General features: G+C 53.0%; 1 protein-coding gene across 2 annotated transcripts in view; it reads right to left on the reverse strand.

The window, feature by feature from the left end:
* POU6F1 (POU class 6 homeobox 1) overlaps window positions 1-7,836 on the reverse strand; it is a 34,323-nt gene extending 26,487 nt beyond the window's left edge. For both annotated transcript variants that reach the window (XM_074530595.1, XM_074530594.1), the window contains exons 1-3: window positions 7,528-7,836; window positions 1,924-3,073; window positions 1,255-1,349 (exon numbers count right to left, since the gene is read on the reverse strand). In XM_074530595.1, coding sequence (XP_074386696.1) covers window positions 1,255-1,308 — 54 coding nt within the window. In that variant the 5' untranslated portion in view covers window positions 1,309-1,349; window positions 1,924-3,073; window positions 7,528-7,836. The remainder of the gene's footprint in view (window positions 1-1,254; window positions 1,350-1,923; window positions 3,074-7,527) is intronic.
* Between the last annotated feature and the right edge of the window lie 5,288 nt (window positions 7,837-13,124).

The following is a 13,124-nucleotide window of genomic DNA, read 5'->3' on the forward strand; positions in this document are numbered from 1 at the left end:
CTCCTTTTGTCTGTTATTAAACTTTTTACACTTTCACAGGACAATGAACCTGTTTTCCACATCACCTTTGCTCTGTGGTCCTTGTCTCCTACTGTCCTTTACTAAAATTTTAAATTTTCACATGAGAGTGACCGTGTTCTTCACACCTTTGCTCTGTTCTCCTTGTCTCCTATCGTCCTTTATTAAACTGGGGATTAATTACTGATTTATTAAACCTGGCTGTTCCACCTGAGCCTGTATGAACCCATCGAGCTGGTACCCCAAAACCTGCAGCCCCAAAACCTGCAGCACCCCAAACCTGCAGCACTCAAAACCTGCAGCACTCAAAACCTGCAGCACCCCAAATCTGCAGCACCCAAACCTGCAGCACCCCAAACCTGCAGCACCCCAAACCTGCAGCACCCCAAAACACAGTGGGTACTCCCCCATCTGCATCACCCCACCCACAGCACCCCAAACTAACAGCCCCCCAAAACAGCACCCCAAAATCCCACTGCAGTGTTCCCTCCAGCCCCACAGGCGGGGTGCAGGGCCAGGTGAGCCCCCCAAATCTCCTGCAGATGTTCCAGCCCATCCCAGGGCACACAGGAGGGGTCCCACTCACAGCCGGTTTTGGGGTCCCACCCCTGGCCGATTTTAGGGTCCCACCCATGGCTGGTTTTGGGATCCCATCTCCAGCCTGGTTTTGGAGTGGGGGTCCCAGTCCAGGCCTGGTTTTGGGGTGCCCCTCTCCATCCCGATTTTGGGGTCCTACCCCCAGCCCGGTTTTAGGGGGCTCCATCCCTGGCTGGTTTTGGGATCCCAGCCGTGGCCAGTTTTGGGGTTCCCCTCCCCAGTCTGGTTTTAGGGTCCCACCCCAGCCTGGTTTTGGGGTGGGTGTCCCAGTCCACGCTCGGTTTTGGGGTCCCACTCCCAGCCCGATTTTAGGGTCCCACCCATGGCCACTTTTGAGGTCCCATCTCCAGCCCAGTTTTGGGGTGGGGGTCCCAGTCCAGGCCCGGTTTTGGCGGCCCAGCCTGGCCGGTTTTGGGGTCCTCCTCTCTAGCCTCATTTTGGGGTCCCACCCCAGTCCAGTTTTGGGGTCCCAGCCCCTTTTGGGGTCCTAGCCCCTTTTGAAGTCCCATCCCGGTTTTGAGGTCCCAGCCCATTTTGGGGTCCCAGCCCCATTTTGGGGTCCCAGCTCGTTTTGGGGTCCCAGCCCATTTTGGGGTCCCAGCCCCATTTTGGGGTCCCAGCCCGTTTTGGGGTCCGTACCTGCTCGTTGACCGTCAGCAGGGCCTCCTGGGGCTGCCCCGGGCACGGCTCCATGGTGGGCTGGCACAGGTGGGGAGGGTCACACCTGCCACATGCTGCATGAGGGGACAACGAGGGGCTGTCACCGACCTGGGGGTCCCCGGGGGGATTTGGGGTTCTGGGATTCCTCTCACCCCCTTTGAAACCCTAAAAACCCGGGATGGGCCAGGTGAAATCACCTCTCTGGAGCCCACAGAGCTCCCCAAATCTCCAGGTGACACCTGGCTGTCCCCCCAAGCCCTTGGTGGTCCCTGAGGGGGACCCAAACTGTTGGGGACACTTGTTCAGCAGGTGACAGGAGTCACGGAGGGGGGTGGGCTCTGGATTCATCCCCCAGGTGGGTTCAACTGCCCCACAGAGCTGCCAGGATCGGGGGGAACACCCCAAAGTCCTGGGGCAGCTTCTTCCTCCTCCCGAGGCTGGAAAAGGTGGGAAAAGGTGGGAAAAGGTGGGAAAAGGTGGGAAAAGGTGGGAAAAGGTGGGAAAGCTTCTGCTCCTCCTGTCCCAGGTAGGACCATCCCCTCCCCAGCCCCCAGTCCTGTCAGACAGGGAAGGGAAAAAAGGGAAAAGGGGGAATGGAAGGGGGAAAGGAAGGGAATCCCACGGATTTTGGGGGTCCCAGGTACTCACCCACTGCTCGTTCTGGGGTGAGGGACCCTCCCTCTGCACACGGGGCTGGATGGGGCTCCTGACCCCTGGCCTGGGCTGGGGGCGCCTGGGGACTCCCAGGTTTCAGGGTTCCTGGGGTTTCAGGGTTCCTGGGGTTTTGGGGTTCCCGAGGTTTCAGGGCTCCCAGGGTTTCAGGGCTCCGGCTTTCTCCTGTCCTGGCTGCAGCTCTCAGGAAATCTGGGTTCTGGCTCTCTGGGTTTTGAGGTCTCTGCGCTCCGACTTTCCAGGATTTGGGGTCTCTGGGCTCTGGGTTTTAGGGTCTCTGGGCTCCAGCTCTCTGGGTTCTGGGGTCTCCAGGCCCTGGCTCTCTGTTTTTGAGGTCTCTGGCTCTCTGGCTCTTAGGGTCTCTGGGCTCTGACTCTGCAGGTTTTGGGGTGTCCAAGCTCCGGGTTTTGGGGTCTCTGTGCTCCAGTTGTGTAGGATTTGGGGTCTCTAGGTTCCGTCTCTCTGGGTTTTGGGGTCTGTGGGCTCCGTTTTTTGGGGTCTCTGGGCTCTGACTCTGCAGGTTTTGGGGTCTCCGGGTTTTGGGGTGTCTGTTTTCTGGCTCTTCAGGATCTGGGGTCTCTGGGCTCCAGCTCTCCTGCTTTTGGGGTGCCTGGGCTCCGGCTCTGCACGGTTTTTAGGGTCTCTGTGCTCCGGCTCTGCAGGTTTTGGGGTCTCTGGGCCCTGGCTCTCTGGTTTTGGGGTGTCTGTTCTCCGGCTCCTCAGGATTTGGGGTCTCTGGTTCTCCGGTTTTTGGGGTCTCTGAGCTCTGGCTCTCTGGGCTTTAGGGTCTCTGGGCTCCAACTCTGCAGGAGTTGGGGTCTTTAGGCTCCAGCTGTGCAGGTTTTGGGGTCTCTGGGCTCCAGCTCTCTGGTTTTCAGGTCTCTGGGCACTGGTTCTGCAGGATTTGGGGTCTCTGTTCTCCGACTCTGCAGGAGTTGGGGTCTCTGGCTTTGGCCCTGCAGGATTTGGAGTCTCTGGGCTCCAGCTCTCTGGGTTTTGGGTGTCTGGGTTCCGTTTTTTGGGGTCTCTGGGCTCCGGTTTTGGGGGTCTCTGGGGTTCTGCCCCTCCTGGTTTTGGGGCTCCAGCTCCTGGGGCTCCTCCGAGTTTTGGGGTGCCTGGCTTTGGCCTGGAGGGACACAAAACATTGGAGATGTTCCTGTGCTGAGCTTTGGCTGCTCCCGTGCTCCCCAAAAACCTGGGAGCCCCAGGATCCCCCCAAAAGATCCCCCCAAAAGATGGAGGAGTTTGGGCAAAGGTGACTCATTCAGGAGAAACAGAAAAGTTTCAAGGAGAAATCCTTGGATTTCTCTCTGCTGCTGCTGCTGCTGGGAGGAGACACAAAAACCCGGGAGAGAAGACTAATTAACGAGCCAATTAATCAGACATTTGTGATTCCAGGCTGGACACAGGTGGGCATCCAGCTCCAAATCCTTTCCCCATCACGCATCCCGATTTTCACACTTTTTGGGGCATTTTTTGGCATTTCATGTGACAAATCATTTATGCAGATGGTGGTGAGGGCAGGCAGGGAGGAGCAGGCACGGAGCAACAGATGGAGGGAAGGCATAAAATGCATAAAATATTAACAAAAATATTAAAAAATAAAGAAAGAGGGGGGGAAAAGGTGAGAGAAGGATATTTAGGATGCTCCCAGTCTCCATGTGGATTTAATTTCCATGTTAATTAAGTGTTGATGAGGCAGAGATAGGTCCAAAAGTTGGACCCATCATTACTATGTTTTGGGTATTATTATTATTATTATTATTATTATTATTATTATTATTATTATTATTATTATTATTATTATTATTATTATTATTATTTATTAATAACAATAATAATTTAAAATAAAAACAAATAACAATAAAACCAAAACATAATAATAATAAACCCAAAACATGATAATAATGATGATGATAATAATAATAATAATAATCCCAAAACACGATAATGATGATGATAATGATGATGGTTACAATAATGATAATAATAATAGCAAAACAAAACATAATAGTGATAATATTAGTAAAATAATAATAAAATAATAAATAAAATAGCATAATAATACTAATACTACTAATACTAATACTAATACTAATACTAATACTAATACTAATACTAATACTAATACTGATACTAAACAGGGGGCAGGATCCTGACCCCAAAAGGAAGCTGCAGCATTTCTGGAGCCCCTGGCAGCGGGAGCAGCCTGCAGTGCTGTCATTGGGATATTTTATGAAAATCCTTTCCCTAGGATTTTCTCCTGAGAAGCTGAGGAGCCTCAGAAAATAAATGTAAACAAGAATTATGTGATTGCTTGGAATGTGGTCTGGAGATGGTTTAGCTACAGGTGAATCTTTGATTGGTCCCATGTGAATTGTTTTTATTTGATGACCAATCCCAGCCCAGCTGTGTCAAGCCTCTGAGCAGTCACAAGTTTTTATTATTCATTCTTGTCTAGGCCTCTGATGTCTCCTTTCTCTTTCTTTTAGTATATTTATTATTTTATGATATATATATATATATCACATATGATTTATATATCATATATTATTTATTACCATAATATATTATTTATAATATATAATTTATTATTAATTATATTATATATATAATAGAATATTTATATAATATATAAGATATTATTTATATGTCATATATTATTTATTATTTTATTATATATATTTAATATAATACATGTAATAAAATAATAAATCAGCCTCCTGAAACACGGAGTGAAGATTCTCATCTCTCCCCTGATCCTGGGACCCCCCCAAACACAACCCCACAGGGGCACCCCAGAGTTTCCATTCCCAGGATTGGGATCCCCGCCAAGCCAGGGCAGAGTTTGGTGCCCCCAAACAGAACCTGGAGAGCGATGCCAGGGCCTGAGTGGCCCGAGGGCACGGGACAGCCTGGGGGGCAGCACGGGGGTGGGGGCATGGGAACGCCTGGGACTGCATCCCGCGGGGTTAATGGGATCGATGGGATTTATGGGATCAATGGGATTGAGTCAATATGATCAACAAGATCAATGGGATCAAGGGGATTAGATCAATAGGATCAGCAGGATCAATGGGATCAGTGGGAGGGGACCAATGAGATCAATGGAATCAATGGGGTGGGATGGCATCAAAGGGATCCATGGGATCAATGGGATCAATGGGATGGGATCAACTGGACCAACAGGATCGATGGGATGGGATCAATGGGATTGATGGGATTGATGGGATCAATGGGATAGGATCAACTGGACCAACAGGATCGATGGGATGGGATGGGATGGGATGGGATGGGATGGGATCCATGGGATCAATGGGATCAATGGGAAGGGATGAATGGAATGTGATGGGATCAATGGGACAGCAAGTGATCAATGGGATCAATGAGATGGGATGGGATCAATGGGATTGATGGGATCAGTGGGATTGATGGGATCAATAGGATAAACAGGATCAATGGGATGGCATCAGTGGGATCAATGGGATCGATGGGATGGGATCAATGTGATCAATGGGATCCATGGGATGGGATCAATGGGAACGGATCAATAGGATCAACAGGATTAATGGGATCAATGAGACGGGATCAATGGAATGGGATCAATAGGATCAATGAGATCGATAGGATAGATGGGATGGGATGGGATGGGATGGGATGGGATGGGATGGGATGGGATGGGATGGGATGGGATGGGATGGGATGGGGGTCAGTGCTGTGCCCCCACTGTTCCTTTGGGGGGCTCATGTGGGGTGCAGGGGCTGAAGCACAACAGTCACCCTGGGATGGCCACGGATGGAGGGGCTGAGGACAGGTAGGACGGGTTTGGGGGGGCACAGGACAACTCAGCCCCACCCCCTTCCCCCCCAAAGTGAGGACCCCCCATGGTTCCCATCCCTGTGCAGCTCCCAGGGAAGGTCGCCCCACCCCAAAACCACCAAAGGAGGGGCTTGGGGTGGCTGTGGGGGCAGTGCCCCCCTCTATGGGGTGCTCAGTCCCCCCAAACCCTCACAGTCCCCACCCCCACTGCTCTGCAGCACCCCAAAATGTCCTTGGACCCCCCTCAAACCTCAGTACCCCCCTGCAATTCTCCTGCCCTGCCTTTCCCCCCAAATCCCACTGCCTCCCTTCTGGGGTCCCAACAGGACCCCAACAACGTCCTGCCCCCCTCTGCCCTATTTCTCTTCTCCTGCACCCCAAAACTCAGCCCCGAACTCCTCCTGCTTCCCCCAGCTGGGCATTCACACCCCCTTCGCTGTCCCAGGGGTCTCCAGCCCCCTCCTCTCAATTTCCCTGCCCCCCCCCCAATTCCGGGGTGACCCTCACTAACCCGAAGACCCCCCTAAATCCTCACCGTCCCCCTCTGCCCCCACTCGGAGCCTTCGTGTTCCCCCAATTCCCCTCCAGACCCCCCCAAGCCTCTCTCACCCCCAAACTGCCTTTGCCCCCTAAATCCCCGTGATCCCTCCCCGGCAGGACCCCAAAATTGTCCCCAACCCCTCACCCCGTTTGAGGGGTCCCAGATTGGGGATCCGGGGTTTGAGGGGTCCTCTCCTGCACCCCCCGATCCCCCTTTCCCTGTGCCGGGGATCTCCAGCCCCTCCTCCCCTTCCTGAACCCCAAATTTGAGGGGAGACCCCGGGGACCCCCCTCCCCCCCATTTCTGTGCCCCCCAACACGTGGTGTCCCCCCAGCTTCCCCCACAAACCCAGCGCCCCCTCCAAACCCCACAGCCCCCCCCCCAATCTGTCTTACTCCCCCAAATCCCCCTTGGACCCCCCGACAATGTCCTGCCCCCCTCAGCACTGCTTCTCCTCTCCTACACCCCAAAATCCACCCCCGGCACCCCCAAATTCCTCATGCCCCGCTCAGGGCTGTCACCTCCATTCTCTGCCCCCCCAGTTCTCCATTCCCCCCTTCACGGACCCCCCCTCAATTCCGGGGTGCCCCCAGGGACCCCAATTGTGCGAGGTGCCTCCCGCTCCCACCTGCCCCCACTCGGAGCCTTCGTGTCCCCCCAGTTCTGCCCAGTTCCCCCCCTACCCCCAAATCCTGCTGGGTCACTTGTCCCCCACCCCAGGGCAGGACCCCAAAACTGCCCCAAACCCGCCCCGTGTCCCCAAACCCTCCTGCCCCCCCGGACATCCCCCCCTTTCACTGCCCCGGGGCTCTCCAGTCTCCCTTTCCTGCCCCCCCAATTCCGGGGTTCCCCCAGGGGTGTCCCCTAATCCGGGGTCCCCCCCTGGAACCCCCCGATCCCCCCCAGTCCCCACCGCGCCCCCCCCCCCCCCCCCCAGTTCCTTCGCGTTTCTCCCCAGTTCCTCCCAGTTCTCCCCAGTTCCCCTCCCGGCCCCCCCGCCCCTCTCCGAGCCCCCCTGCCCCCCCAAACCTCCCCTGCCCCCCTTTCCCCCCCAAATCCCGCTTCCCCACCCCGCTGTCCCCCCGTTTTCCGCCGTTTTTTCCCGTTCCCCGCCCCCCCCAGCGCTCTTTATCATAAATATATAAATTATGCTAATTACGCCATTGCATATTCACCGCGCCGGGCCCGCCGCCCCCCGCCCGCCCCGGCCCCGCACTCACCGAGCCGGGGGTCGGGGGTCCGGGGGAGCCCCGGGGGGGTCGGGGGGGTCCCCGGCGCTCTCGCCGCTCCCGCGATCGCCGCGGCGGCCACGGAGGCGGCGGCACAAAGGGGCGGGGGGCGGCGGCGGCCCCGGCAGCGCGGGCCGGCTGCGGGCCCCGGGGGGCGGTCACGGGGGGCTCGGTGCCCACAGGGGGGGGTCACGGGGGGCTCGGTGCCGCCCGGGGGGTCCCGCCGGGGGAGCGGCGGCGCTGCCCGGGCTGTCGGGGCTGCTGCGTCATGAACATAATTTATGCGCAGGCCGCTGCCGCAGGCGCCGTGCCGGCCGCCGCCGCTGGGGGCGCTGCGAGCGACAGCCGGGAGCACCGGGAGCACCGGGAGCACCGGGAGAGGGACACGGGACAGGGACTCCCGGGACAGAGACCTCTGAGACCCCCGGGACAGTGACCCAGGACAGGGAGCGCCGCCGCGCACAGCCCGGGAGCCCCGGAGAGGGACCCGGGACAGAGACCCCGGGAAGGGGATCCCGGGAGAAGGACCCCAGAGACCCCCGGGACAGGGACCCCTGAGAGCCCCGGAAGAGGGACCCGGCAGAGGGACTCGGGACAGAGGCCCCAGAGACCCCTGGGAGAGGAGCCCGGGGCAGAGACGCCTGAGACCCCCGGAACCCCCGGGAGAGGGAGCCGGGATAGAGACCCCTGAGACTCTCAGGAAAGGAACCCGGGACAGGGACCCCGGGAAGGGGATCCCGGAAGAAGGACCCCAGAGACCCCCGGGACCGGGACCCCGGGACAGAGAGCTCCGCCGCAGAGAGCCCGGGAGCACCGGGACCACCGGGAGAGGAGCCCGGGACAGGGACCCCCAGGCAGGAACCCGGTAGAGGGACCCGGGACAGAGACCTCTGAGAGCCCCGGGAGAGGGACCCTCGAGACAGGAGCAGAGAGCCCCGGGACAGGGACCGCGGAACAGGGACCCGGGACAAGGACCCCGGGGAGAGGAACCCGGGACAGGGATCCCGGAGACCCCCGGGTCAGGGACCCCCGGGAGAGGAACCCGCAACGGAGATCACCGGGAGAGGGACCCCAGAGACCCTCGGGACAGAGACTCCCGGAAAAGAGACCCCAGAGATCCCTGGGAGAGGGACCCCGGGACAGGGACCCCAGGACTGAAATCCCGGGATAGACACCCCAGAGACCCCCGGGACAGGGACCCTGTGACCCCTGGGAGACTCCCGAGTCCATCCAGAGACCCCCACTGGGACAGAGACCCCAAGACCCCAGAGATCCTCGGGACAGAGACCGCCCGAGACCATTCAGAGACGCCCTCACAATTGGATAGAGACCCCCGAGACCCCCCCCTGGACACCCTCTGGAAACCCCCGAGCCAGACACCCCCAGAGAGACCCCAGAGCTGGAGACCCCTCCGGGAACCCCCAAAATCCAGAGGCTCCCGAGATGTCCCCGGGCCCAAAGACCCCCCCGAACAGCGATACCCCCCCACAACAGAGGGACACCCCAGAGCCCCCCCAGGGTCTGAGGCACCAGGGACACCCCCAGAACCAGAAACCCCGAAACCAGAGACCCCCGAGCTGCAGAGGCCTCCTCAGCCATGGAACCCCAAAACCAGAGACCCTCCCCAGCACCTGAACCACCTCCAGCCCCAAGACCCCCAAATCAGAGGTTCCCAGCCCAGAAACCCCCAAACCCAGCCCCGAAGTGCCAGGACCCCCAAAACCCGGAATCGCTAATCCACGACCCCCAAACCTTGGACGCCGAAGTGCCAAGACCCCCCAGACCCTGGATCCTCAATCCAGGACCACCCAAACCCCAGATCCTCAATCCAGGACCCCCAAAACCCTGAATCCCTAATCCAGGATTCCCCAAATCCCAGACCCTGAAGTGCCCCAATCCAGGACCATCCAAACCCCAGACCGCCAATTCCAGACCCCCCAAAACCCCAGACTCAGAGTGCCAGGACCCCCCAAACCCCAGATCCCCAATCTAGGACCCCCAAAGCCCCAGACCACCAGTTCCAGACCTCCCAAAACCCTGGATCCCCAATCAAGGACCTTCCACACCCCAAATTCCCAGTCCAGGGCCTCCCAAATCCATGACCCCGAAGTGCCAGGACCCCTCAAATCCCAGACCGCCAATTCCAGACCCCCAAATCCCCAATCCCAGACCCACTCAAAACCCCAGACCGCCAATTCCAGACCCCTCAAAACCCCAGACCCAGAGTGTCGAGACCCCCCCAAAACCTGGATCCCTAATCCAGGACCCACCCTTTCCCCCCCCAATCCCAGACCCGAAGTGCCAGGACCCTCAAACCTCGGATCCCGAGTCCAGGACCCCCCAAACCCCGAATCCCCAATTCCAGACCCCCCAATACCCCAGACCCAGAGTGCCAGAACCCCCAAAACCCCAAATCCCCAATCCAGGACCCACCCAAGCCCCAAACCACAAAGTGTCAGGACCCCCCCAGACCCTGGATCCCCAATCCAGGACCCCCACAAAACCCCAGACCGCCAATTCCAGACCCCTCAAAACCCCAGACCCGAAGTGCCAGGACCCCCAAAACCCTGAAACCCCAATCCAGGACCCCCCAAACCCCAAATCCCCAATCCAGGACCTCTCCAAACCTCAGACCCAGAGTGCCAAGACCCCTCAAACCCCGGATCCCCAAACACCAGATCCCAAAACCAGGACCCCCAAAAGCCCTGAACCCCCAATCTCGGAGCCCCCCAAACGCCACACTCCGGAGTGCCAGGACTCCCCAAACCCCAAATCCCCAATCCAGGACCCCCCAAAACCCCAAACCTCAAAGTGCCAGAATCCCCCCATACTCTGGATCCCCAATCCAGGACCCTCAAAACCCCAAATCCCCAATTCCAGACCCCCCAAAACCCCAAACCACAAAGTGCCGGAACCCCCCCAGACCCCCAAATCCCCAATCCAGGACCCCCCAAACCCCTGAACCCCCAATCCCGGAGCCCCCCAGCCCCCCCAGACGAGAGGGGACAAAGGGGACAGGACCCAACGTTAATGACCCCAGAGCCAGCCCGACCCCTCCTCATGAATATCATTAATATTCATTAATATTCTAATTAGCCCAGGTGCACCTGTTATTGGCGGCCGCGGCCCGGTTCTGCAGGGCTCATTTGCATACGCGCTGCCGTGATTATGAATATTTAATCCGAATCGTTAAATACCTACAGCTAGTTAAATGCCGGGCTCATTTGCATATATTTGCATAGCGCGAATGGTTTTTGCGTACGGGGAGAGGAAAACAGCTCGGGTGGGGGGGCGGATTTTAATTAACAAAGACTCAGAGGGGGGGATTGGGGGGGATGGAGGGAGGGGCGCCCCTAAATAGGTCTGGGGTCCCTAAGCGGGTTTGGGGGACTGGAGAAGAGCGGAGAGGGGTTCCTAAATAGGTCTGGGGGTCTTTAAATCGGTCTGGGGGTCCATAAAAGGGAGTGGGGGTCCATAAGCGGGTCTGGGGGTTCCTGGGAGGGGTCTGGGGTCCCTAAATTTTACTGGGGGTCCCTAAATGGGACTGGGGTTCCTAAATGCGTCTGGGGTCCCTAAGCTGGGTCTGGGGGGTCTTTAAATAGGTTTGGGGGACTGGGTAGGGGGGCAGATGGGTCTCTAAATGGGTCTGGGGGTCCCTAAATTTGGTCTGGGGTTCCTAATTGGGTCTGGGGGACTGGGAGGAGGGGGAGAAGGGTTCCTAAATGGGTCTGGGGGCCATAAATGTGTCTGGGGTTCCTAAACAGGTGTGGGGGTCCTTAAATGGTCTAAAGGTCCCCAAATGGGTCTGGGGGGTCCTTAAATGGGTCTGGGGTCCCTAAAAGGTTCTGAGGGTCTCTAAGCGGAATCTGGGATCCCTAAGCTGGGTCTGGGGTCCCTAAATGGGTCTGGGGTCCCCAGGCGGAGTCTAAGAGCAGCTCGGGGTCCCCCGGCAGCCCCCTCCCCCTTTAACGATAAATCCGATTTTTTTTCCATTTCTGCGCCTTCTGAGGGTGAGGAACATTTCCCCTCATGAATTATTCATGAGCACACCCCACGGCCAGCAGGCTCATTTGCATATTCATGCCGCAGCTGCTGCATTATTCATGAGCGGGAGGAAAAGGAGAGAATCGCGTCCTGACAGTGGGGGCGGAATGAGAGGAGAAAAATCCCCCCAAAAAATGGGAATTTGGGACTTTCGGGGGCATTTCACAACCTAAGGGGGCTCTTTAATCATACAGAGATTTAGGGATCATTTATAGATAAAAATGATATGATATGATATGATATGATATGATATGATATGATATGATATAAAAATAATGTATACTAAAATATATAATAATATATAGTATTATATATTATTGGTATATAATATAATAATATAATATTGTAATATTTTTATAGGTGTTATATATATTGTATATATTTCTGTACTATATATTCTCTTATTTTATCAGGATTTAATGAATATTTTTAATACATTATACTTATGCTATATATTGGGCATTTATATATATATTTATTAGCATATATTAATATTATACTATATATTTATATATTTATACATTTTATATATTTATATATTTATATATAATATATAGAATGTATAGACTATATCGAATATATATTTATATTCACAAATATATAATCTATGCATTATACATACTCAAGAAATTATATTAAACAACTTAATAAAATAGATAAAATACATATTTATATACTATAATATATCTATGTATTTTATATGATGGGAATTTGAGAGTTTTGGGGGTATTTCACAACCTAAGGGGGTCTTTGAAGGTACAGAGATTTATGGATTTTTTATATATAGTATATACATATTATATGGGTGTGATACATATTATATTTATTTTATGTACTATATATTCCATTATTTTATCAGATTTTTTGAATTATTAAAAATATATTATACTGTTATGCTATATATTGTGCATTTCTATAAAAATTTTGCCATATATTCATGTTATACTATATATATCTATATAATAATAATATATTTAAATATGTATTTATATATAGTATATATTTTTATTTATATTTAAATTTTATTTATTATATTTATTTCTATTTTATATAGTATATATTTATATATAATATTACTAGAGTATATATTTAAATAAATAAATATAAATAAAATAAAAAATAGATAGAAAATATATTTTATATTTTATATTTCATATTATATTTTATATGCATATATTTATATATTATGCATTAAAATAGTTATATATTAATGCATAATTATTATTTTATACTAGAAAATTATTACAATAATTAGTATAATGTTTTATTCAGTAACCTTGTTAATATTTATTCATATATATGATTCACTGCACAACTTTATTAATATTTTTAATCTTATTTACTATTTTTAGATATTATTCTAGTATGTATTATATACCTTTACAGGTTTTACAGATATTTTAGAAATACTTTATAAATATTTATTTTAACTGCAATTTATATTAAATTCTAATGCTATGTTATATTTTTAATAATAAATTCTTATTAAATTCTTATTCTTAATAATAAATTCTTAGTAATGCTCAAATATGTAACTCCAGACC

This window comes from Zonotrichia albicollis, chromosome 33 (assembly GCF_047830755.1).
Source record: "Zonotrichia albicollis isolate bZonAlb1 chromosome 33, bZonAlb1.hap1, whole genome shotgun sequence".
Taxonomy (NCBI): domain Eukaryota; kingdom Metazoa; phylum Chordata; class Aves; order Passeriformes; family Passerellidae; genus Zonotrichia; species Zonotrichia albicollis.